The sequence below is a fragment of the Sceloporus occidentalis genome, unplaced genomic scaffold (genome assembly GCF_023333645.1).
Source record: "Sceloporus occidentalis isolate IW3139 unplaced genomic scaffold, rSceOcc1.0.p SCAF_71, whole genome shotgun sequence".
In the NCBI taxonomy this organism is placed as follows: domain Eukaryota; kingdom Metazoa; phylum Chordata; class Lepidosauria; order Squamata; family Phrynosomatidae; genus Sceloporus; species Sceloporus occidentalis.
In genome coordinates, this window is record NW_028317051.1 from 2,831,747 (window position 1) to 2,855,292 (window position 23,546).

General features: G+C 41.3%; 1 protein-coding gene across 1 annotated transcript; it reads left to right on the forward strand.

Moving 5' to 3' along the window:
- Positions 1-1,051: 1,051 nt before the first annotated feature.
- Positions 1,052-21,731, forward strand: LOC149286272 (protein phosphatase 1D-like). The gene is made up of 6 exons (XM_089494342.1): positions 1,052-1,484; positions 9,449-9,674; positions 10,555-10,679; positions 14,650-14,837; positions 15,462-15,701; positions 21,216-21,731. Exons 1-6 carry the CDS (start codon positions 1,052-1,054, stop codon positions 21,729-21,731), a joined length of 1,728 nt encoding a protein of 575 aa, XP_089350468.1.
- Positions 21,732-23,546: the final 1,815 nt, after the last annotated feature.

Consider the following 23,546-nt stretch of genomic DNA (forward strand, 5'->3'; position numbering starts at 1 on the left):
AATGCACCCAATACCTTGGGTTGTCTAATTTCCAGAAATATATATTATGTACGTTATCTTTTTATTTTGTTCGTTATTACTTACAACCCTGTATAATATCAGCAAAAAGAAAAATAAAAGTCTTTAAAACAGAAATGTATACCTTTTAATATTTGCCACATAGATTACCTATAAAGTATTTCCAAACCCAAGACACATACTAATATAGCTTGGTGAAGCCTACTATTTTAGTAATAATTGTCAAATTATTTCAATAACAAAAAAGTTATATTCGTCATACTAAATGCTGGCTAATCTGTCCTTGGGAAAAAAATGATATATAATTTGTATGTAAATAATTATAGTAAAAAATGAAAAGGGGGATTCATAGCCAAACAAAACACGAAAGCCGCTCTAGGTTTTGGGGGCCAAAGTACTCTCGCTAAAGGAGGGGGGTGATTCTTTACACATTCTGCACATTGTTGTGCTGATATCTAAATAAGATAGGTGACCAATTCAAACAACAAAGTTGGAAAATCTATCACGATTATTAAAAAGAATAAATCGTCATTTCGGGTGTAAACTTTTTCGTGTGATTCCCCTGTCTTCGCGGACAACCAACGTTCGTTCCCTAGCAAACATGGCCGCCCAGAATATTCCAGAACGTTTACGACGCCCCGTTCTCCACATCATTCTAACAGCCACCCACCCGAAAGATGGCGCCCGCTGCTTCAGACAGGTGCACCTGCACATGCGCAAAGTACGGAGACGCTCGAAGGTTTGTTATACAGCCCGTCCCAGCTGAGCGTTTTACTTGGATCGTGACGTCACGGCTGCGCAGCGGTGGTGGCGACTACAGGACAGGTCCGGGCACTGTTGAAAATAAACAATAAGACGCGCCGGCGGCGGGAACGGGATCCTTGTGGAGACCCTTTTTAACTCATTCCTGTACTTGCCTATCCAAGTAGGCCAAAAGAAGAAGAGGCCGAAGCGCGACTGAACACTGGTTACTTTTATTTAATTGACTTAGGCTCGTCTCCCAGGTGGAGGGCAGCTGCAACAAAGGAGGGCAATGGAGAACGCTTTCACCCTGCGGGTGAGCGTCTCCTCAGACCAAGGGGGCAGGAAGTACATGGAAGATATCACCCAGGTGCTGGTGGAGCCTGAGCCGAGGGAGGACGAGATTGCCTGGCTGGAAGAGGGAGACCAAGAAGGGGGACCCCGAAGTCCGGCGAACGGTCGGTGTAGCCTGGGAAGGAGCTGCAAGAATGTCCGGGGAAACTCACCGGCAAGTGGGAAGAGCCCGGCCAGGGGCAAGCAGTCGGTGGCCTTCTTCGCTGTTTACGACGGGCACGGGGGGCGGGAAGCCGCTCATTTTGCCCGGGATCACTTGTGGGGCTTTATCCGAAAGCAGAAGGGCTTCATGTCCCTAGATCCGGAGGAAGTGTGCGCCGCCATCCGCAAGGGCTTCGTGGCTTGTCACCATGCTATGTGGAAGAAACTCCGTGAGTATCTAGCCTATAGATGTTCGGTGCTGGGCAGTGGCGAGGGGGCCATAGTTCCTGCTGGACCATGGCGACGCCTCATTGCCATTGTTGTGGCCAGTTACACCCGTGACGGGATGCGTGGTGCTGGGCGAATTGGGAATGATATCCAGACCTGGCACTGGGGTTCATATGCTCTGTGCTGTGCATTAGTTACACGGTAGGCTGTGTATTGAATCGTTTCACGGTAGGCTGTGTATTGAATCGTTTCACGGTAGGCTGTGTGTTGAATCGTTACACGGTAGGCTGTGTGTTGAATCGTTACACGGTAGGCTGTGTATTGAATCGTTACACGGTAGGCTGTGTGTTGAATCGTTACACGGTAGGCTGTGTATTGAATCGTTACACGGTAGGCTGTGTATTGAATCGTTACACGGTAGGCTGTGTATTGAATCGTTACACGGTAGGCTCTGTATTGAATCGTTACACGGTAGGCTCTGTATTGAATCGTTAGGCTCTGGGTGCTGGAAAAATACCCAGCAGCATGTTCAGTAAGGCAAGCAGACATCTGTCCAACAGCCACCATACCAAGATCATGTGTATGTTTGAGTGGCATGGGAGTTGTAGCATTTTGTTATCTCTCTAGTCTGTGGGGTCTAAGGTCCTGGCCTTTCCTAAACAGCTCCTTGGCTTGCCCTGTATAAAGTATAGATAAATCAGCGTGATTTCATGAGGATGTCTCCTCGCCCTGTTGAATTATGCATTATGCAGGGCCAGCTGAGCACTGCATGCAGGACAAACTCACCAGTGGTGACCCTTTCTAGTAAGGTCTCCCATTAGTGAATGGCCCTAATATTATAGTATAAAGATTGTTGGCGCCGAGTGCTATTATACTTACTGAATTCTTTTGGAGTAGCAAGTGAACCGTGGCTCATAAATGAGGCTCCCGGCACCTAACTCTCAGCGAGCTTTGTTTATTTAGCCTGCTGTATATGTATTACTGACACCTGCAGTGATTCACATCTGTGGCTAAATGCAAGCATTTCTCAAACGCTGCTGGGGCCGGTTATTGGCCCTCGCTGCTGTCAAATAGTATGGTTTTATGAGATTTATGCTTGGGTTTCTACTTGAGTCCATTCATTGAGCCGGTTTATTGCTCCTTGCTGTGCGGAGCTTGGCACTCATACAAACCACGGATTATTTTTTTTTTCCATGCAGATTTCGGAAGTCACGTACCTGCCCTTCTCACTAGCCTAAAGTGTCTGCGATGTAGCGCCATTTCTTATTGGCTAGCTTGTGTTTTGCTGTGATGTCACCCTGCAACGTGTCTGAATGCCATTCATTACCAGAATGACCCTGTCTTTGTTATGCTGTCAGCATTCATTGTGTTGCGTGACTATTGAATACAGAGGTAGGCCACACGGTTAACATGATCCAAGGCACCATGTGTAGAAAGATCTAGAAAGGCAATCTCATTACTTCAGACCAGAGACAGGAGCGTAAGCCTGGTTGCAGCTGTCACTGGCGGTCGTTTCCTTTATGCAGCAGACCCTTAAGTGATGAAGGATTTCTATTTGCTCCTCTGATGATCGTTATCCTCGGTGATCGTTAGTGGTCTTGCAATTCATTTTCTTCTTCCATATTATTATTTTAGTTAGGCACAATGACCATGATGGGAAACCATGCTTGTCGTGTAGTCATTTTTCTTACGCGTACGTTACAGATTCTTTGTCTTGCCCTTTAGTATTATTATTTTATGGAGCGCCGTCATATTCCGCAGCGCTGTACAATTGTCCTTAACTAGAAGTATCTGGAGATTCCTGACGAGCGGCACTCACCTTTCCTATTGGTTGACTTTTGTACTGGTGGGAGTCGGGTATCAGTAGGACTGTATGTTTGTTTTGCTTTGTGACTATTGGGGGGGGGGGTGGGCTGGACCGTGGAAGGGTCCTATTAGCAGAAACATTTCATTGGTTGCTATGGTGATAAGACCACTTTACATAATCCCTATTTTCTACATAAAGCAGTTGTCACCAGAGTAAGACCTTTGTGAATACCTTACTGTGCATTCTTTACCTGTCAGAAAAGGAAAAAAATACTTGATACAAATGCCTGTGCAAGCCGTGAGTATACCACTCGCTGTGCGTTTGGCTCAAGGTGATGGGGTGTGGGGGGAAAGCACCAGATCTATAGAAAGTAAACCGCTGAATATAGATGAAATATTCTTTCATTATCATCATGGCTGGAGTCTGCCTTCCATCAACCTGTGCTTAGTAATGTGCAGGGAAGGGTAACGGTCAGGACGTGTCGGAGAAGTAATGTCTAAATCTGCGGGATACAGTAAAGCCCAATGTGTGCTTATGTTAGCTGTCACAATGATATATGCCTCCTAAGGGTTTATTTCTGTCCTCTTGCGACTTATAAAGTATTTCAACTGCTCGAAGACGACGCAAGCGAATTTAGCATGTTTGCTGTGCCCTTGTTTAAACCTAATTTCTTCCTTTGCATTGGTTGTTTCCAAACAAATTACAATTTGGACACGTAGTGTTTCAATAGAAGCCATGTTCACACATATAGCAGAGTATTTATTACTAATACCGTATTTGCTCGATTATAAGACGACCCTGATTATAAGACGACCTCCCAAAATCTGAATATTAACTTAGGAAAAAAAGAAAAAGCCCGAATATAAGACGACCCTAAAGGAAAAAAGTTTTACCAGTAAATGTTAATTCATGTAAACTATTTTTTTTAATAAAAGCTATGATTGAGAAAAATATTTTTTTTGTTTTTATTTCTTGTATTTTCCAACCTGTCCCCCAGTTACGCACATCTGCCCCCAGGCTTGCCACTCCAATATGGCACTGTGGCCCATGATATGCCTTTTAACCCTCTATATGCCACTGTGCCCCATGGTATGCCTTTTGACCCCCTATGTGCCACTCTGCCTCCAGAAATGCCTTATACCCCTATATGCCACTCTGCCTCCAGAAATGCCTTATACCCCTATATCCCATTCTGGCATTTAGGGGGTTAAAATGCATATTATGGGGCAGAGTGGCATATAGGGAGGTATAAGGCATTTCAGGAGGCAGAGTGGCATTAAGGGAGTTAAAAGGCATTGTATAGAGCACTCTGCCTCCAGAAATGCCTTATACCCCTATATGCCACTCTGGCATTTAGGGGGTTAAAATGCATATTATGGGGCAGAGTGGCATATAGGTGTATAAGGCATTTCAGGAGGCAGAGTGCTCTATTAAATGCCCCCTTAACGCCACTCCAGAAATGCCCTATGCCCCCATTTAACACACACACACACACACACACACCCTATACCCCCATTTAACTAACACACACACACACACTCTCCCCTCCCCTCCCCTCTCAGCCCTCTCTTACCGGTGCTTCCAGCCGGGGCAGCGGGTTGACGTCGCCTTCTGCTGCAGCCGGAAGGAGGTGGAGTTGGCAGCGGGGGTTTGTCTGCGTCCGTCGCGTATACTTTCCCCGGCTGTCAGAGATCAGAGTTCCCCGCACCGGTGCGGGGAACTCTGATCTCTGACAGTCGGGGAAGGTTTGCGCGACGGACGCAGACAACCCCCGCTGCTAGCCACACCTCCTTCCGGCTGCAGCGGACGTTGTCTACGCGGATCGCGTAGACGTCAACCCGCTGCCCCGGCAATACAGCAGGAAGCACCGGTAAGTGTGTGTATGATGGGGGGGGGGGGGGTGAGACAGGAGGATCCAGGTCCCCTGCAGCGGTGCGGGGGATCTGGATCTTAGTCTCCTAATCAGACTCTATTTGAGGTCTGATTAGAAGACGACCCCGATTAGAAGACGAGGGGTATTTTTCAGAGCATTTGCTCTGAAAAAAACCTCGTCTTATAATCGAGCAAATACGGTAAATGTAGTTTGTACGCACTCGTCCATACATGTTCTGAATTTGGAAACACCTTGTGTGTTGCATATAATTTACAGGGAAACACTAGGTGTATATTAGGGCTGCAACTAAGGATTATTTTAATAATCGATTAGTTGGCTGATTATTTTTTCGATTAATCGGATAAAAAAATGCAATTTTTTTTAATTTAAAATAATCTAATAAACGTACAATTTACACTTTCATCTCTTTATTGCAATGGCCTCTCTCTGTTCACCTTATTTTACTGACATAATAAAAGCTACAAGAACCCAAACAGTGTTTCTCATACTAGGTTTTAATACAAAGTTATTAGTAAATTCTAATTCCTATTTAATAAAAACTAAAAAAAATATTTAATAAAAACTGAGAAAAAAAAGCCAAACTGTCCCCAGTTATGCACATCAGACCCCCCAGCTTGCCACTCTGCCCCCATATATGCCTTATACCACCTATATGCCAGAGATGCCACTGTGCCCCCGATATGCCTTACACTCCTTATATGCCAGTGATATGCAACTGAGCCCCCTGATATACCTTGTACCCCCAGATGCCTTATGCCCCCTGATATGCCTTATATCCCCTATATGCCTTATAACTTCCAATATGCCACTCGCCGCCATTTATGCCTTTTACCTCCCCATATGCCACTGTGCACCCTGATATGCCACTCTGCTCCTCATAAATGCCCTGCACCACCCTGAAATTCATTATACTGCCTGATTCACCACTCTGCCTCCCCCAGATATGCCACTCTGAAATTCATTATACCCCCATACACCACTCTACATCCCCTATACACCACTCTAACTCCCCCAGATATGCCATTCTGCCTCCCTGAAATTCATTACACCCTCATACACCACTCTGCTACCCTGAAATTCATTATACCCCCATACACCACTATAACTCACCCATACACCACTCTGCCTCCTCCCCCTCCCATACACCACTCTGCCTCCTCCCCCTCCCGTACACCACTCTGCCTCCTCCCCCTCCCGTACACCACTCTGCCTCCTCCCCCTCCCGTACTCCACTCTGCCTCCTCCCCCTCCCATACACCACTCTGCCTCCTCGCCCCTCCCATACTCCACTCTGCCTCCTCGCCCCTCCCTTACTCCACTCTGCCTCCTCGCCCCTCCCTTACTCCACTCTGCCTCCTCGCCCCTCCCATACTCCACTCTGCCTCCTCGCCCCTCCCATACTCCACTCTGCCTCCTCGCCCCTCCCATACTCCACTCTGCCTCCTCGCCCCTCCCATACTCCACTCTGCCTCCTCCCCCTCCCATACTCCATTCTGCCTCCTGTCAACAACGGAGGTTCACAAGACACCAAGGAGCCGGGTAGAGAGGCAGAGTGGCGTATGGGAGGGGGAGGAGCCAGTGGTGTATGGGAGGGTGGCTCCCATACACCTGACTCCTCCCCCTCCCATACACCGCTCTGCCTCTCTCCCAACTCCCTGGTGTTTTGTGAACCTCCGTTGCTGACAGGCACTTTCACTGCAGCTTCATAGAAGCCTCAGCGTAAGTGAAGGGCAGTAATGGAGGCTGTCTGTGCGCATCGCGCAGACCCCCACCAGCTGACAGAGAGGATGATCCTCTGCAGGAGACCTCGATTCTCTGTCAGCCGGTGGGGGTCTGCACGATGCGCACAGACAGCCCCCGTTACTCCCCTTCACTTACACTGAGGCTTCTATGAAGCTGCAATGAAAGTTCCTGTCAGCAACGGAGGTTCACAAAATACCAGGGAGTCGGGAGGGGGAGGAGTCAGAGGGGTGTATGGAAGTGGAGGGGAGAGGCGGAAGTTGTGCGCATCGCACGGACACCCACCGGCCGACCGTGAAGGGAATCCAGGTCCCCTGCAGCGTTGCGGGGGATCTGGATTCTAGTGTTATAATCCGATCTCTGTTTGAGGTCGGATTATATAAGGAGAGGAGTTTCTAAGAGCATTTGCTCTGAAAAAACCTTTTTATAATTGATAAAAATGTTCACGATTTTCATTATCGATTATTATCGATTAGTTGTTTCAGCCCTAGTGTATATGACACACTATAGCTTCTCCAGACTTGATATGCTGGGGCTGTAGACTTAATGCTGCTCACCGATTGTAAAATAATGAAAAGGAGGCACCCCATTTTTACCTTTTCTCCAGGTTGTCTTCTATGTGATAGGTGCTACTGCTAAGAGAACCACAAGCATAGTTTTTTTGCAGAATAAATTTGCTTTATTTTGTGGGCTTATGGTAGGCTTATATTGTGCTCACTCGTGGTTGCTGACACTTAAACTGGCTTTTTTTTGTAAGCATACATTAGCACAGAATTAGTGGATGGGATATATGAGAGATATTATCACTAAAGACATCTGGGTTCTTCCAGGTCCTCCCTGGAGATCTGGTGTAAAGTAGGGAGAGTGGAATTGCTGTCTGTATTGGTTGCAGAATATGGCGTATATGCTTTATTATCAGACGACTACCCAATCTTTGGATCTTTTTGAAAGAAATAAGAATATAAGACGACCTTCTTGGGGGAAAAAAACAAGCCTTCTGGCTTGTCTGGTGTCTGTAAATGTGTTCAATAATGCTTTTTACTACCCCCACTATGTATGTAATAATTCATACATGGATCCCTTGTAAGTGATTGCCCGCTGTACAGGACAGCCTTTAGACCAAACTCGGGTAAGAGGTGCAGTAGCCAGATCACCACTCATGGACAGCTGTTTTATCCAAAATGGGACTCGTCAGCATGAGGTTGTGATACTGGCTTAATACTTGAGGCTTGGGTAAGCACGAGAAATACCATTAAATAAATAGTGTAGAGCATGTTTGCTCTCATCATCTGATTTGATGTTCATTAAGTATATTCTTAAGTATATATCTGTATATAACATAGCTGGGGAGTATGTAGCATAGCTGGGGAAAACAGATGATTGTGATTTTATACCATCTGGAGCTCAGAAGTTGAAATAGGTCATTAAAGCATAAAAGAAATAAAGTCCCCCAAGTGGACCTGTTTTAAGTGTATTAAAAAATAAAAATGTCAGGTTATCTTAGACTGGGATTCATGTAAAATGAATAACCGAACAAAAAAAAAGAGGTCAATCCTCACTTCGCTTGAAACCACTTATTATTTAGGAAATAACATAGTATGTAAAAGTGATAATGTGTTGGCCCATCGACAGATTAATAAATCTGTGTATATGTGGTGTTACTGGACATAAATTGGGTTATTTTCCTTCACTTACCCAAATCCTGTATATGAAATCTTTAAAGCAAAATTGCAAAAAGTCTTTTAAATTTAGTGTTTGGTTTTTTCCCCCCCCTTATTTTTACAAAACAGTGAGTTGTAGGGAAGGTAAAACGCTTATTCACAAAAGAGTTATTTGCCATCTCAAAGAATGTTCAATTTCTCATATGTAATGTAATAGTCCCTGATGAGGCTAAAGTGTTGAAACAAAGTTAAATACGTGGGAAAGAAACCTGATATTATTACATTTGCTGATCTTGAATTTCTATTTTTTTGTGTACATTTTTGTTTAATTTATAGTTGTTAGACCAGTCGCCAGGTTACAGTTACATTGTTTAGGTATAGTTTCTATCCCATTAGTGCATTACGGGTCTTGCATTTAAGTGTTCTTGCCCTTGTAAAATCCCTAGAAGGTAGGAATGGCTGGAAAGTCTGTACGGGGGGAGGAGGACGTGTAGTTCCCACGCTCTGCACTTGTTCAGACATGTCTGTATGGGCCGGGTTTCGTAACTCTATTTCCAGTCGCACACGGATTAGGAGCAGTTGCGTCATAACAAAGGTGTCATCGCTATTACACTGCTTCTTCAGATCAGAATGTGCAGAAATGTTGACTAAGCCAGGGCTGGAGCACATAGTCCCGTACGAAAAAAACAGGATGATCTAAAATGTTAACTCCTTTTGCTGTTTGCTGCAGCATACATGAAGTATAGTTACATTGTAAAGAGTTGGGAGCTGCATGTGTGTGTATAATAAATATATTCTATCCTACCCATATTACTGCTGCTTTTTGAGGGACTAAAATATTTTATATATATATTTTTTTTTTAGCTGAATGGCCCAAGACCATGACTGGCCTCCCCAGCACCTCGGGAACTACAGCCAGCGTTGTAATCATCCGTGGCAACAAGATGTACGTGGCCCATGTGGGAGACTCTGGTGTGGTCCTTGGGTTCCAAAATAACCCAAAAGAGGACTTGAAGGCCGTAGAAGTTACGCAAGACCACAAACCGGAACTGCCCAAGGAGAGAGCGAGGATTGAGGGACTTGGTGGCAGGTATTAGTCCGCTACAGTTGTTACACATAACCTTGGAATATTGTCATCCTCTGCCCTCGACCTGTGATTCTATTACAAAAGCCCTTCGATAAGGCAACAGCTCTGTAGGATTTTACCGGTTTACAAAAACAGATATTGAATTTTGTTTTTAAATATGGGCTTTTAAACCAATGTGAAATGTCTGTATATGTTGTGTAAAGGCAGTCACATGGGCGAGAAGAGTATGCAAAGTTTGTAAGTGAAATGCTTGTCTCTAGCTACTAAAAATATATGCACAAAATAGGTATGCACAGCATAAAAGGCATATACATTTAGATTCCCAGATTGCTGCTAGAATAATAATGACCAATAAGTACGCATACTTAACAAATACCATTAAAAAAACAACCTCCTGCTACACAGGGGCCTCGTTTATGGTCTCCAGAGAAGGCTTTAAATTGCTTAAGAGTCTCATTTGGGTTTAAATGCAAAGCAGTTCCACTGATTCAGCTTCTTAGTACGCAATATAGCTATGAAAAACTGCCAGGCTAAGCAATATATGGCTCTATAGTGTGACGGAATCCCCAATATTTATGCCAATGGTATTCGTTTTGTATAGAAAAATCTATAATTGACTTTTTCCCCTCCCGCTCTTAATACAGAGCTCCAAAATTCCTCTCTCTTTCTGGAAGGTGTAAGATTTATTCACCTTGCATTTTCTGACACTGTAGCGAGTCCGACGTCGGCTTAGCGGCTGCTTTCGTGATCGTTTTTTTATGGGATGATTTTTGCTTTCTAGTGCGGTGATTCCATTTAATTTAGTTTGCGGTGGTGCTTTGTGTCAAATGTTTTCGTTTACTGTAAATTAGTGGAAATATTAATTCTTTTCTTTTACCATAAGTGTGATTAACAAATCCGGTGTAAACCGAGTGGTATGGAAAAGGCCTCGCTTGACGCACAACGGTCCTGTGCGGAGAAGCACAGTTATTGACCAAATTCCCTTCTTGGCAGTGGCTCGTGCTCTTGGTAAGTGATATTATCCATACAAGTGATAACGTGTTCTGACTACATATCGCATGCCTGCTTGCAATGGTGAATTCCTGTTCTGCAGGTAAATGACCCACAATGTCAAAAGCTGAAATTAAATAATTTTTTATTTTCTTTATTTTGCTATGAATTGTGGCCTCCCTTGTTTTAAAGCAATCTACGTGGAGAACCATTACTTTGTAAGGAGGAAGAGAAACTCATCAGACAATGCTGGCTTTGCATCAAAACTAAATTCCATCAAAACAATCACGCTGATAGGGAACGGATAGCTATAAGTAGGCTTATTTCGTGAATTTGTGTGACATGCCACATGACTCGTGTTGCTTTGCTGCCCCCAAGTGGCGAAATCAGAAAATGTAAAGAAAATAAATATCCAAAAACATTTAACACAAATGACCTGGATAGTGTTTCTTTTTTCTGTAATTTACTTAAACACTCTGACTTCTAAGGCAGTAAGTTTGTCAGTTTAATTGTTTTGTAGATATTCACTTTTAAAATTAATCTTGTCGATGTTAAAATGCTAAAATACAAGAAGCCATTATGTTACAAACTGGTAAAATCACCTCCACGGCCAGTTCAATGTTACCCCTGATAGGTCTTATTTTTCTGTAATTTTTGCTCGATTCTTATCTTCTGTATTTGTTTGCATGTTACTGACTTTTAAGTATACAATAAGTTTCCCAAAAACCCTACATGTCCTATACAATAACGGAACCTATGTAAGGGTGTTAACAGCTGTATGTGTGTGTGGGCTGTAATGATTTGGGTTTACACTTATCACAAATGTATCTAATGATGCCTTTGCAAACCGTAGTTTGAGAATTATATTTATCTGAATCAAAGTAGCAGAGTACCCGGGAAGCTGGATGCTCATCTCTCGATGCTGTTTAACCCCTTAACGACAATTGCCGGTCCTGGCACGACACGGAAAAGCATGTGCTTTATGACAATTGACGTGCCAGGACCGGCACGTCTTTAAACGGGTGCAGAAAGCGATCTGTTTTCGCTTTCTGCACCCAAAAAACGTTGCTGAATGCCTCGACCTCGAGGCATTCAGCAACGCCGCGATCGGAACGAAGGGGCCATCTCTGGCCCCTCCACGGGGCGTCAACATCCGCCATACTTTGTATGGCGGCGGACGCCCGTTTTAAAAGCGTTTAGGAGGCGATCGACGATCGCCTCCTAAACTTAAATGGTGTCGCTGGAATGCCTCGATCAGGAGGCATCCAGCGACACCAAACACTTACCTTTCGATGGGCTGTGACCGCTCCGGAGAGCGGCCACAGCCGCAGCTGCCAGTGATCTTCGCCATCAAGCAAGATGGCCGCTGCCCTGTAACAGGAACCAACAAATTTTTAAAGTTCGCTAGATGGTCCAGATCATCTAGAGAACTTTGGCTCCACTTGCAGGTTGAATACAGGTACTGCATTCACCATGCAAGTCAATGGAACCCAGCTTTCTAATCACAGTGTGATTAGTAAAAATAAATTAAAAAATAAAATAAAATTAATAATTAGAAAAAAAATAGTAAAAAACTAGTAAAATGTAAAAATCATTTCCCACTGATGTCACTATCAGGGGAACCTCCAAGTTGAAAAAAAATGTTAAAATTTTTTTTTTAAAAAGACAAAAAAAAATATATATATATATAAAAAATATATTTTTGTGAGCAAGTCCTAAAATTAGCATATTAGCTTAAAACAATTCTCGCATGGAAAGAGTTAAAATACTGGCATATTAAATGCCCGTGGGGTGTCTACTTTTAAAAAAGGTATGATTTGATGGGGTAAATTGAATTGGCCAGGTTCAACAACGTCCCAATTAACACCGGGGGAAGGATGGCCACACACCTAATTTCCAATTAGAAAAATGCACACGTACCAAATGTGGCCTTTTAGTTCCCACAAAAATGACAAACCCATGCATGTACTCAGGAGATGTTGCTGAACACATTATGGGGTGTCGTGTGACAGCGGCATATACCAGGAGCTGTATATTCATACATAAAGTAGGTGTGTGTGGGAAAAATACACACAAAAATACTACTGCAAACTTTGAAAACATGCTGGTGGTAAAATGTGTGCATGCAAAGAGTTAAAATACCAGCATTTAAAATACCCTGTGGTGTCTAGTTTTGAAAAATATATGGTTTTGTTGGGCACACTGAAATGGCCCGGCTCAAAGATGTACCAAATAGGGCATGGGCAGTGAATCCCCAAATGCCAAAGTTCAACATTGAAAAATGCGCATGCCCCAAATGTGGCCCTTTTGCCCCCAAACAGCCAGGCAAAATCATTCATGTGAGGTATCGCTGTACTCAGGAGATGTTGCTGAACACATATTGGGGTGTTTTGTGATAGTGACATATACCAGAACCTGTTTATTCATACCTGAAGTAAAATGTGTGTGACAAAACAAATGCAAAAAAATGACTACCACAAAGTTTGACAAAAACTGGTGGTAGATATGGTGCATGGAAAGAGTTAAAATACTAGCATTTGGAATACCCTGGGCTGTCTAGTTTTCAAAAATATATGATTTGATGGGGTAAATTGCATTGGCCGGGTTCAAAGATACCCGAAATGGCACATGGGGGGAAGAATTACCAGATTTGGAAAAAATGGCTTTGAAATAGCAAAACGCTACCTGTACTTATTGCCCCATAATGGGTAGAAAAAAAGCAAAAAAACATAAAAACATTGGGTATTTCTAAACTCAGGACAAATAGTAGAATCTATTTAGCAGGTTTTTTCATTACCTTTTATAGATGAGTAAAAGATTTTTCAACTAAAAGTTAGAAACAGTCATTTTTTTCTAAATTTTTCACCATATTTTATACTTTTTTTAGTAGTAAATAATATGATACAATCAAAACAATGTCATCTAAAGAAAGCCCTTCTTGTCCTGAAAAAAACAATATCTAATGTGTGTGGGTTCAGTAAACGGGAAAGAAGAAAATTACAGCTAAACACAAGCAGCGCAGAAATTTTAAAAAGGCCATTGTCACGAAGGGTACAAAAAGTAAAATCAGCCTTTGTCACGAAGGGGTTAAACTCAGTCGCTGCTGCTCTGGTGCATGGTAGAGCCTCACGGAGATATGCAGCAGACACATCGAGAAAAGGGGCATATGGTCCCAAGATATTCCGCTCCGTGTACAATATAAAATAGGTGGTGCTAGTGCACCTTGTGGTACGTTTGTTCCCTGTCCCGGTAATTAGAGACGTTATTGATATGGACCAGGTAATTATAGATATGGTTTCACATGACTGTGGCTTTTAAGTTTGCCTCGCTGATGTACTATTTTTTTTTATTTTATTTTGAGAGTCCTATTGTTTCTTTAAGAGGGCTGATGCTGAGAAAGGATAGTTGTGCTTCAGTACTTGTTCAGAGAACAAGTACTTCCCTGAATAGCCCCTGCTTTTTTTTTTTTTTTTTTGCCATGCCGAGAAGAGAGGTAATTGAAGTAAAAATGTTTGTTCGGTTTCCGAGGCTTGTTTTAATTGGCCCTTAAGTGTCATCAGAGGTAATGATGAAATTTTCCGAGCTAAAAAAAAATAATCAAAAAAAAAAAAATGCAGGAAATGCATCCGCAATTTTCTTTTCTTTAGCCCGTCTAAATGTCTGATCTATTAGAAGTATGATGTGAAGATGACTTCCTCTGTTTTGCTATAATCTTTTGAGAAGTTGTGGTCTCATTCAGTTTAAAGGTAAAGCAATACGGTTAACTCCTTTTTAGATTTGGGTTTTTTTTTTTTTACCTTTTAAGGTTTTTAGAAAATACTTAAGATTGCAAACTATTGCTTTGGGGTCTGTTTTACGAATCCATTTGATGTTCTTGGAACACGTGACCTTGAAGTTTGCTGTATTTTTTTTGACAGTCCCGCTGGCGGTTAACAAGGGTTTGGAAGTCATGTCCCATCATGTTGTATGCTTTTTCTGTGTTTACCAGGTGACCTGTGGAGCTATGACTTCTATAGTGGTGAGTTTGTGGTGTCTCCTGAGCCAGATACAAGCGTGCATACAATTGATCCGCATAAGCACAAATTGGTCATCATCGGCAGCGACGGACTCTGGAACATGGTGTCGGCGCAGGATGCGGTAGCCATGTGCCAGGAGCAGGAGAAATCGTGCACCACCGTGAGTACAAATGTATTTGCCATCAATGGAAATCCTAACATTGGACCCCCGGCTGAGTAATACAGTCTAATAAAACAGGGTCTCTTGCGGTGGATAAAGGAATTAAATGTTAAGTTCTAGGTTAAATATTTGCTGCATTCAGCACACTCACGGTTTTGCTCTATTTCACCGTTATACTACAGAAAACACTCAAAAATCCCTTTTTTTTTTAACACTTTTTAGTATTTTTTCCAAGTGCATAGTTATATCCTCACAAAACAGTGATAATTTACAGCAGTGGTTCCAACTCATCCCCACTCGAGGTTGTCACAGTGAGGAGACTATGGGAGTACAAAGAGCATCAAAATAGGGTCACTAGCAAGAAATGCAGTATTTGTAATATATATATTGACCCAATTGAGCATTATTCCAAATGAGGTTACTCTTTCCCTGAAAATGTAGGAGAAAAATAGGAGCCAAACAAATCTTTTCAATAAGTAGGGAGTAATCTAAATAGTCAAATTGAATTGCTAAAGCCAATAACTTTAATAGCTATAGATATATTGCTTTAGCTATAAGAAGGTGTCTTAAGGCAGACACCTGTAGAATGACGTTGTTGCCTACCTGTATTTGTCTGTGTCTTAGGGGGAGTACGGACAACCCTGTGCCAGAATGCTTGTAAGCCGAGCACTGTCTCAGTGGCGACAGCGCATACTGCGTGCAGACAACACCAGCGCCATTGTGATTAGCATCTCTCCGCTGTCCGAAAAACAGAAGTGCTGTGCCAACGAGGACGTGTTCTTGAACTTACAAGAGAGCCCGGTCTACAACAGCCACGACACGTATTTAACATCTTTGTCACCATGCTCCACTCCACCCATCAAGGTAAAGAACACCTGAAGCCCCCGTAATGCCCTTACGGGTGCAAAAGTGAAGTCTTATCACTTTGACGTTTCTTTTCATAAAAGAGGAAAATGAACTGCTTCTAGAACATTTTATTGGTTCTTCCCTATATGTATACGTACATACTAACAATTTACAAGTAGAGAATGGTAGGAGATTACAAAACGTGTCTAATGAATTGTGCTTTTTATTTATTTTTTTATTGAACTGTGTTCTTTATGTGATGTGCGGTTAAAAAAAAATAAAAAATCAGCCTGTCTGGTTTAAAGACCGTAGCGGCAGCGTTGATGTCATGCTTGCCGAAGTTTATTTATCTCTGTGATCTGTGGCAAAATAGCATGTGGTTTCAAGGATCATATCCGACAGACTGCATGTAGTCTGACATGTTCATTGCACAGGGCTGTATTCCAAATTGGTGTCCCTGTGGTCACCCTGCTAGCACAAGCTGGGTATTTTTAATGCTGAGGCTCGTATCATTCTGGATGATTTTAGTCGTGGCTGCTGTAAATAGCCAAAGAAACAATGATGCTATTTTGGAAGCTAACGCCCCCCCCCCCCCCCACAGTGGTGCAGATCCTTTATCGGACGTTTCATTTATGCTGAAATGTGACCTCATTTTAAGAAAATCATGACTGGACTATGTCGTACCGTTTACACAGTTCATACTATGTGCAGTCACCATTTTAGTGTTTAACATAATTATGGTAACTGGCAATTCCCTAAATAATGCCTTTAGTAGACCTACATTGTTTGTTTTTAATTTTTTTAATTTTTTACACGTAACATTGTTTAACTTAGACAAAACATATATGGAACTGTCTATCATGTTAAGCAAAAAAAAAAAATCTGTATTTTTGTCTATATTCTTTCCTGAATGTTGAATCACATAAAACAGAAAATGTTCCTTGTTTATAAGCATTTCCTCAAAAATTAGAGTAAATTCAAAATTGTGTGATTGAGGAATTATTTCTGGGAAAGGTTATGTTTTTAACAGTCCTAACGATGGTTCTAAACGTGTTAAATGCACTAGATTAGGTGGAACGCCACCTTTAGCATTAGCAGTGCAGAATCCAAAATTGCTTGTTCTGGAACATACTAAGCCAGTGAGAGGAGCAATGTATTCATATTACGTGAAGAATATGTTCTTTATATACTGTGTATAAAACTCTATCTGTACTCGCGGGGGATGGGGTGTTTCTCCTCTGACTGACACGGAAATAAAGCAATGAAATTTAAAACAAAAATAGTAAATCATGTTACTTGTTTATGTGTTGTATGGGATTGCACGAGTCATGCAGTTGCTCATGCAACAAGCGCACTGTTTGAAGGAGACAAACCAAACAAATGTTAGTGAGAAAGTTCCCATGTTAATTAGCAATTGTACTTCATTTAAATACATCATTAGAAATAGACTATGTTGTGAACTCACCCAAAAGAGCTCCAACAGTAATAAATAAATTAAAAAAATATCGAACAGAATATAGCCTCATAAATGGCTCTTGGTAGGGGATTTTTTTCCGGTTACTATGGACAGAATAGTTCCAATCTTAACCCCTTAAGGACCAGGCTGTGTTTTACCTTTTGTACCATTGGGACCGAGGCTGTTTTAATACTTTTGCGGTGTTCGTGTTTAGATGTAATTTTCTCTTCACTCATTTAGTGAACCCACACAATACCAGATATCAGATACCATTGTTTTAATCATATTATCTAATTTCCCATAAAAAAAAGTAATAAAATATGATGAAAAATGTAAAAAAAACCCACATTTTCTGACTTTTACCCCAAAAATCTTTTACTCATCCAAAAAAGCTAATGAAAAACCCTACTAAATATATTCTACTATTTGTCCTGAGTTTAGAAATACCCAATGTTTTTATGTTTTTTTGCTTTTTTCTGCACGTTATGGAGCATTAAGTACAGGTAGCGTTTTGCTATTTCAAAACCATTTTTTCCAAATCTGGTAATTCTTCCCCCCATGTGCCATTTCGGGTATCTTTGAAGCCGGCCAATGCAATTTACCCCATCAAATCATATATTTTTGAAAACTAGACACCCCAAGGTATTTCAAATGCTAGTATTTTAACCCTTTCCATGAATGAGATTCTACCACCAGCCTTTGCCACACTTTGTGTTAGTATTTTTTTGGTATTTTTTTTTACACAAATTGTACTTTGGGTATACATTTATAGCTCCAGGTATACGTCACTATCAAACAACACCCTAATATGTGTTCAATAACATCTCTCGAGTACAGTGATACCACCCATGCATGGGTTTGACTGCTGTTTGGGGTTAAAAGGCCACATTTGGGAAGTGCGCTTTTTTCCCCCTATTTTGGTTAGTCTGTGCCTATGCCCTATCTTTGAGCCTGGCCACTACAATTTACCTCATAAAACCATATATTTTTGAAAACTAGAAACCCCAAGGTACTTAAAATGGTAGTATTTAACCCTTTCCATGCATCAGATTCTACCACCAGCCTTTGCCACACTTTGTGGTAGTATTTATTTTTTATTTTATTTTCACACAAATTGTATTTTGGGTATAAATTTATAGCTCCAGGTATATGTCACTATCAAACAACACCCTAATATGTGTTCAGGAACATCTCCCGAGTTCAGTCATACCCCACATGTATGGGTTTGTCTGGTGTTTTGAGGTTAAAATGCCACATTTTGGAAGTGCGCTTTTTTTTTTCCCCCCATTTCGGTCAGTCTGTGCCTATGCCCTATCTTTGAGCCCGGCCACTCCAATTTACCCCATCAAACCATTCATTTTTTTAAATTAGACACCCCTTGGGTATTTGAAATGCTTTTATTTAAATTTTTCCATGTCAGGATTTTTGGGAAGATACAGCGCTAATTTTAGCACTTGCTCATAATAATAAACTTTATTTTTTAATTTTATTTATTTTACTCTTTTTGGACTTTTTTTTTACATTTTGCTGGAACTGGATAGTTCCTCTAAAGCATAATAATTTTTAAATGTTACCATGTTTTTTTTAAGCTTTTTCTTTTTTTCTTTTTTTAATTTTTTTATTTTTTTTTAAAATATTTTACTAATCACATAGTGATTAGAAAGCTGGCCTCCATTGACTTGTATGGTTGAATGCAGTACCTGTATTCAACCAGCAAGTGGAGCCAGAGTTCTCTAGAAGGTCAGGAGACCGTCTAGCGAACTTTTTCAACTTTATTATTTTTTTTCCCGGGCCGCCGCCATCTTGCGGATGGTGAAGACTGCGTGCGGCTGTGACCGCTCTCCGGAGCGGTCACAGTCCATCAAGAGGTAAGTGTTTGGTGTCGCTGGATGCCTCCTGATCGAGGCATTCCAGCGACACCATTGAAGTTTAGGAGGTGATCGTTGATCGCCTCCTAAACGCTTTTAAAACGGGCGTCCGCCGCCATACAATGTATGGCGGCTGTTGACGCCCCGGGGAGGGGCCAGACATGGCCCATCATGCCGATCTCGGTGTTGCTGAATGCCTCGACATCGAGGCATTACAGCAACACCGTTTAAGCTTAGAAAGTGATCATTGATCACTTTCTAAGCTTGTTTAAGTCTGATGACGTGTCAGGCACGTCATAGGTCGTTAAGTGACCGTTTTGCATGACGTGCCTGACCCGGCAATGGACGTTAAGGGGATAAAGTAGCTTTATTTTGGTAACCAAAATACATTTCTCAGTAATGAATTAAAAAAAAGGTTCAGTGAAATAATTAAATAAATACAATGTCTCGAGGTGGTAAACAATATACCAACAGCCGTTCACACCAGCATGCATTTAATGCCAGATGTCTTAGGAGCTTAGAGTATACGAAATGTAACAAAAATAATACGGATCCATAGAGAGAACGTTTCCAGAAAGCGCAATCATTATGTACCAAACTGGAATCGCTAATTGTTATGAGAACTTCACAAAATGATTAAATGATTAACCCCTTCATGGGGAGAAATGATCATATTATCTGGCTTTGTTGTGTATATTTTCAGTAGCCGTGGGTGGCGTTTCCTTTAAATGTTACATGGGGCTCTGTTTCTCCAGTTTTTCCCGATTTAGCACTCAATATCTATTTTCAGTAAGGTCTCCGTGTCCTGTACTAAAACCATAGAACATTTTACTGACAGAGGGTCCCCCCCCCCCCCGACTTTGCCTCATTTCTCACGCAATGCCTTTTATAGAACTAACAGAAAATCAAGTTTTCAAAGTTCCCGTAATATAGAGAACATTTTTTTTTTTTTCTCTCCTCTCGGCCACATATGCTTCAATGTTTTAGTTCTCTCTTTCCTCCTTTGAACCTTAGGGGAGATGTGGTGATCATGAAGAACACTTCATAAAAATAAGTGTCCCTCGCCCCCAAACCTCTGCCAGTGCTGCTTTTAATGTGTATATTTCTTTTGAGTCGCACAAATGTTTGCGGGCTTCCATTGAATCACTCCTAAGCAGTATGCAGTCACTTAAGGTTTAAAAGCTTTGAGTCTGCTTCTAGCTACTCAAGGATCGTTTAATGACCACAGCCAGGCAGATGAGAGGATTAGTCTCTATGAGCAGTAATTGTTTTGAATGTACGTGGCCGGTTATGCTAATTATCCTTCTAACCACCCCACCGGAAATATAACAGACCGGGCAATCAAGAAACCAGTACATTTTGTTTATTCGCTTCTAGTATCTTGTTTGTTGGCAGATGCTGAGAGCATAAATTGTAAGTGCATTGGACTGAATTTGGAGTGTATGATGGGCAGATCATGTCAATAAACATGCAGGAATGGCTAGATTCCCATAAAAAATGGCATGATTAGGAAAGGGGAGCCATTTATTCAGGCTCCAGCTGAGACTGTCCCCATTCTGTGCCTGTTTACACCAGTATACCCAGCCACTGTATTTGCTTTAGGGGTTGACTTTTTTTATAGTAAAGAATGTGCTTCTATAGATTAAGTAGCAAAAAAATGAAAGACTGGGTAGGATTATTTTGTTGCCCTTCTATAAATACCTTCAATGTATGTACATTTTCCTAGGACAAAAATCTTAACATCACCCCTTTTGTCTTATTTTATTGAACTATAGCCGATATATCTGCATACTGATTAAAGAAGGTTTAAAATATATGCTGGTCCTCAGTATATTGCCGAGGATGGGCATGCTGGAGATGAGAGCTGGAGTTGACGTGTTTGTTTCAGGCAAACACTTTTTTGGATTTGAGCTGATTGTCCTACAGAAAATACTAAACAAAAAAGTAAAACTTGGTGGTGTTGGTGTTTTGGTTAAGTCCTTGTAGTCCAAGAAATTGATCTGACCATGTTTTCAAGGTAATATCTCGCCACTGTGTGTAGAGGTTACTTATATGAACTAGAGCAGTCCTAAAGCTAGTAAGTGAATGTTGCTCAGCCCTGTTTCATATTTGGTTTTGAATACCGTTTTGTACTGTCATTTTTAAGACGGGTCTGATTGTTTACGTTTAATTCCAACTTTTTAATTTGAGTATTATTTTCCCCCATAGTTTCTGGAGGAGGATCCTTGGTGGAGGCTAACGTTCTCTGAACCACTCCCGTCACTCATACGAAGGAATGCTTTTTCTGAGAGCTATCTCACATGGGGCAGTGAATCAGGAAAATCTAAAGCCGTGGCGACCACTTCTTCCTCGCTGTTAGGGGATTCTGGGAACGCTGAAGAGAACAGCACCCAGTGTTTCCTGGACTCCCCGTCTGCCTGTCTCTTTCCAGAGAAGTCTGGTGCTCCCACCGCTGATGCAAAAGCAGTAAAAACTCCAAGCACCAGCCAGAATGAGAAAGTGGCTTCCTTGAAACGGACACTGGAGGAATCCAACAGTGGACCTGCTATGAAGAAACCTAGGAGGAACTTAACCAGGAATGGGGTGGTGCAGGCAGAGAGCCCTACTGTCACCCCAAGACGTAAGAGTGTGGACAGGGTCATTATGAGACGCAGCCTCAGAGGGCAGAAGAAGCTTGGACATCCTTTATTACAGCCACATAGAAAAACAATATGTGTCTGTTAGATGTCAATCTGGTGTTGTGTTACCAATTTGTGTAAAACTTAGTGTCCGACTGACTTGTGTAATGGACCATTTTTATCTCTCCCTCACTTGGATGCAAATATCTCTATTTTCAGTTTGGTTTCTTTGATTTTTCTTTTCAGCGGCACTTTTTACACAGAAATAATAACTTATTCTGTTCAGTACATTTTATTAACAAAATCCTACAACAGCTACCAAATGACAAGAAATGGGTTGTAAGCTTGTGTTTATTGGTATTTAACTTAAGACCATTTGGGGACCGCCAACCTGGTATTTTATATTCACATGTACATACGTGGCATTTGGAGTTGGACTTTTCCACGCCTATTAGATTGTAGTAGAATAGATTTGCACAGCTAGTTTATTTTAATCTAAATTCTTAGAAGGCCTGGTGCAGCGTGAACATGATTTTATGTCGTCAGCCTTGCAAGTAAAACCATGAAAAAGGCCTCATTTTTGTTAGCTGTGAGATAACTTATGGTCTGCGACTAACTGCCTTTTAATGCAGGATGGATTTCTTTACCCCAGATACAGTCAAATCCATCTTTGGTCTCACAATCTTTATTTGTAATCTGTCTAGGGAGAGCGGAGGTAGACACTCGGTTTAAAGAAATCCTATTGTGTTATCCACTTGTCCCTACACTTAGGGCTATCCCAAGTTGGAATCAAAGTAAGAAACTGAAAATCTAATTCATCCTCCAAAACAGAATCTTATATTAATATATAAAACGTATCACGATTGAGTAACAGCATTGGAGTTTTGCATGAAATAAAGGTTTGAAGGCTATGTTTTTAAAGCACACCAGTAGTAGTGCTGGAAGTAGTGCCCATTTTACCCAGATAAGGAAACTGATGTCCTCTTAAGGCTAAAAAGCATGCATGTAATAATCTCCCTACTGTCTCTCATCATTGTTAGATCACATGTAATCCCTACATGTATGTTTTTAGTTTCACAATCAGAATATTTTTTATTTCTATGTGAACTTGAAAAATTGTGGTCTTCAACATTGTCCCTAGACCTTGTCACGTTTTTTGGGGTTTTTTTTGCCAACGTCACACATTTTACGATATTCTTAAATTCCAACCATGTGTACTTTGTAATGGGAAACTTTTACACCAACTTGGCATAGAACAAATAGTACTTATTTTCTTAAAAAATAAAAAACCCCCCAGTATTTTACACAGTAAACACTATAGTGTATCTCTCTTTTAAACCTCCGAGAACAGACAGACATACATGAAGTGAGGTTGTGGTGTATGTCTCCGATTTCTAATTAGGGTGTCTTTGGTGTCATTATACGAAGCAGCAATATTTTTTCCTTCATCGCTGCTGGATGGTACTTTTAGGTAATATGCCACTGTTTTATACATTGAGAGAGGATGAGTTTTAAAATGTTGTTAACTTACGTTTAATTTGGTCTCTTATTTTATGGAAAAATATTCAATGCCCTGTTTTTATTAATAGAGTGGTATGTATCATGCTGTGGAAGACTTCAGTCCAGCGTTCTTTATTTCCTCATTTGCTGGCTGTTCTTGCAGTAAAAGAGGTTTATATACATTCTGTGTGAGTTTAAATTATTTTACCTTTCCAGGACGAAGTAATGTAAATCCTTATGTACAATGTATTCACCTAAATAAAATCACTGAACCATTTATGCTTAGTTATTAAGTTATTTATTTCCTTTTATAAAAAGTGTACGTGGAATGGTGTTTGGTGTGAAACATTTTGACTTGTGCTATGCTATTAGTTATACTGTATATGAGCCATTTGGGAGACAAGAGCAGCAGGACCAGACT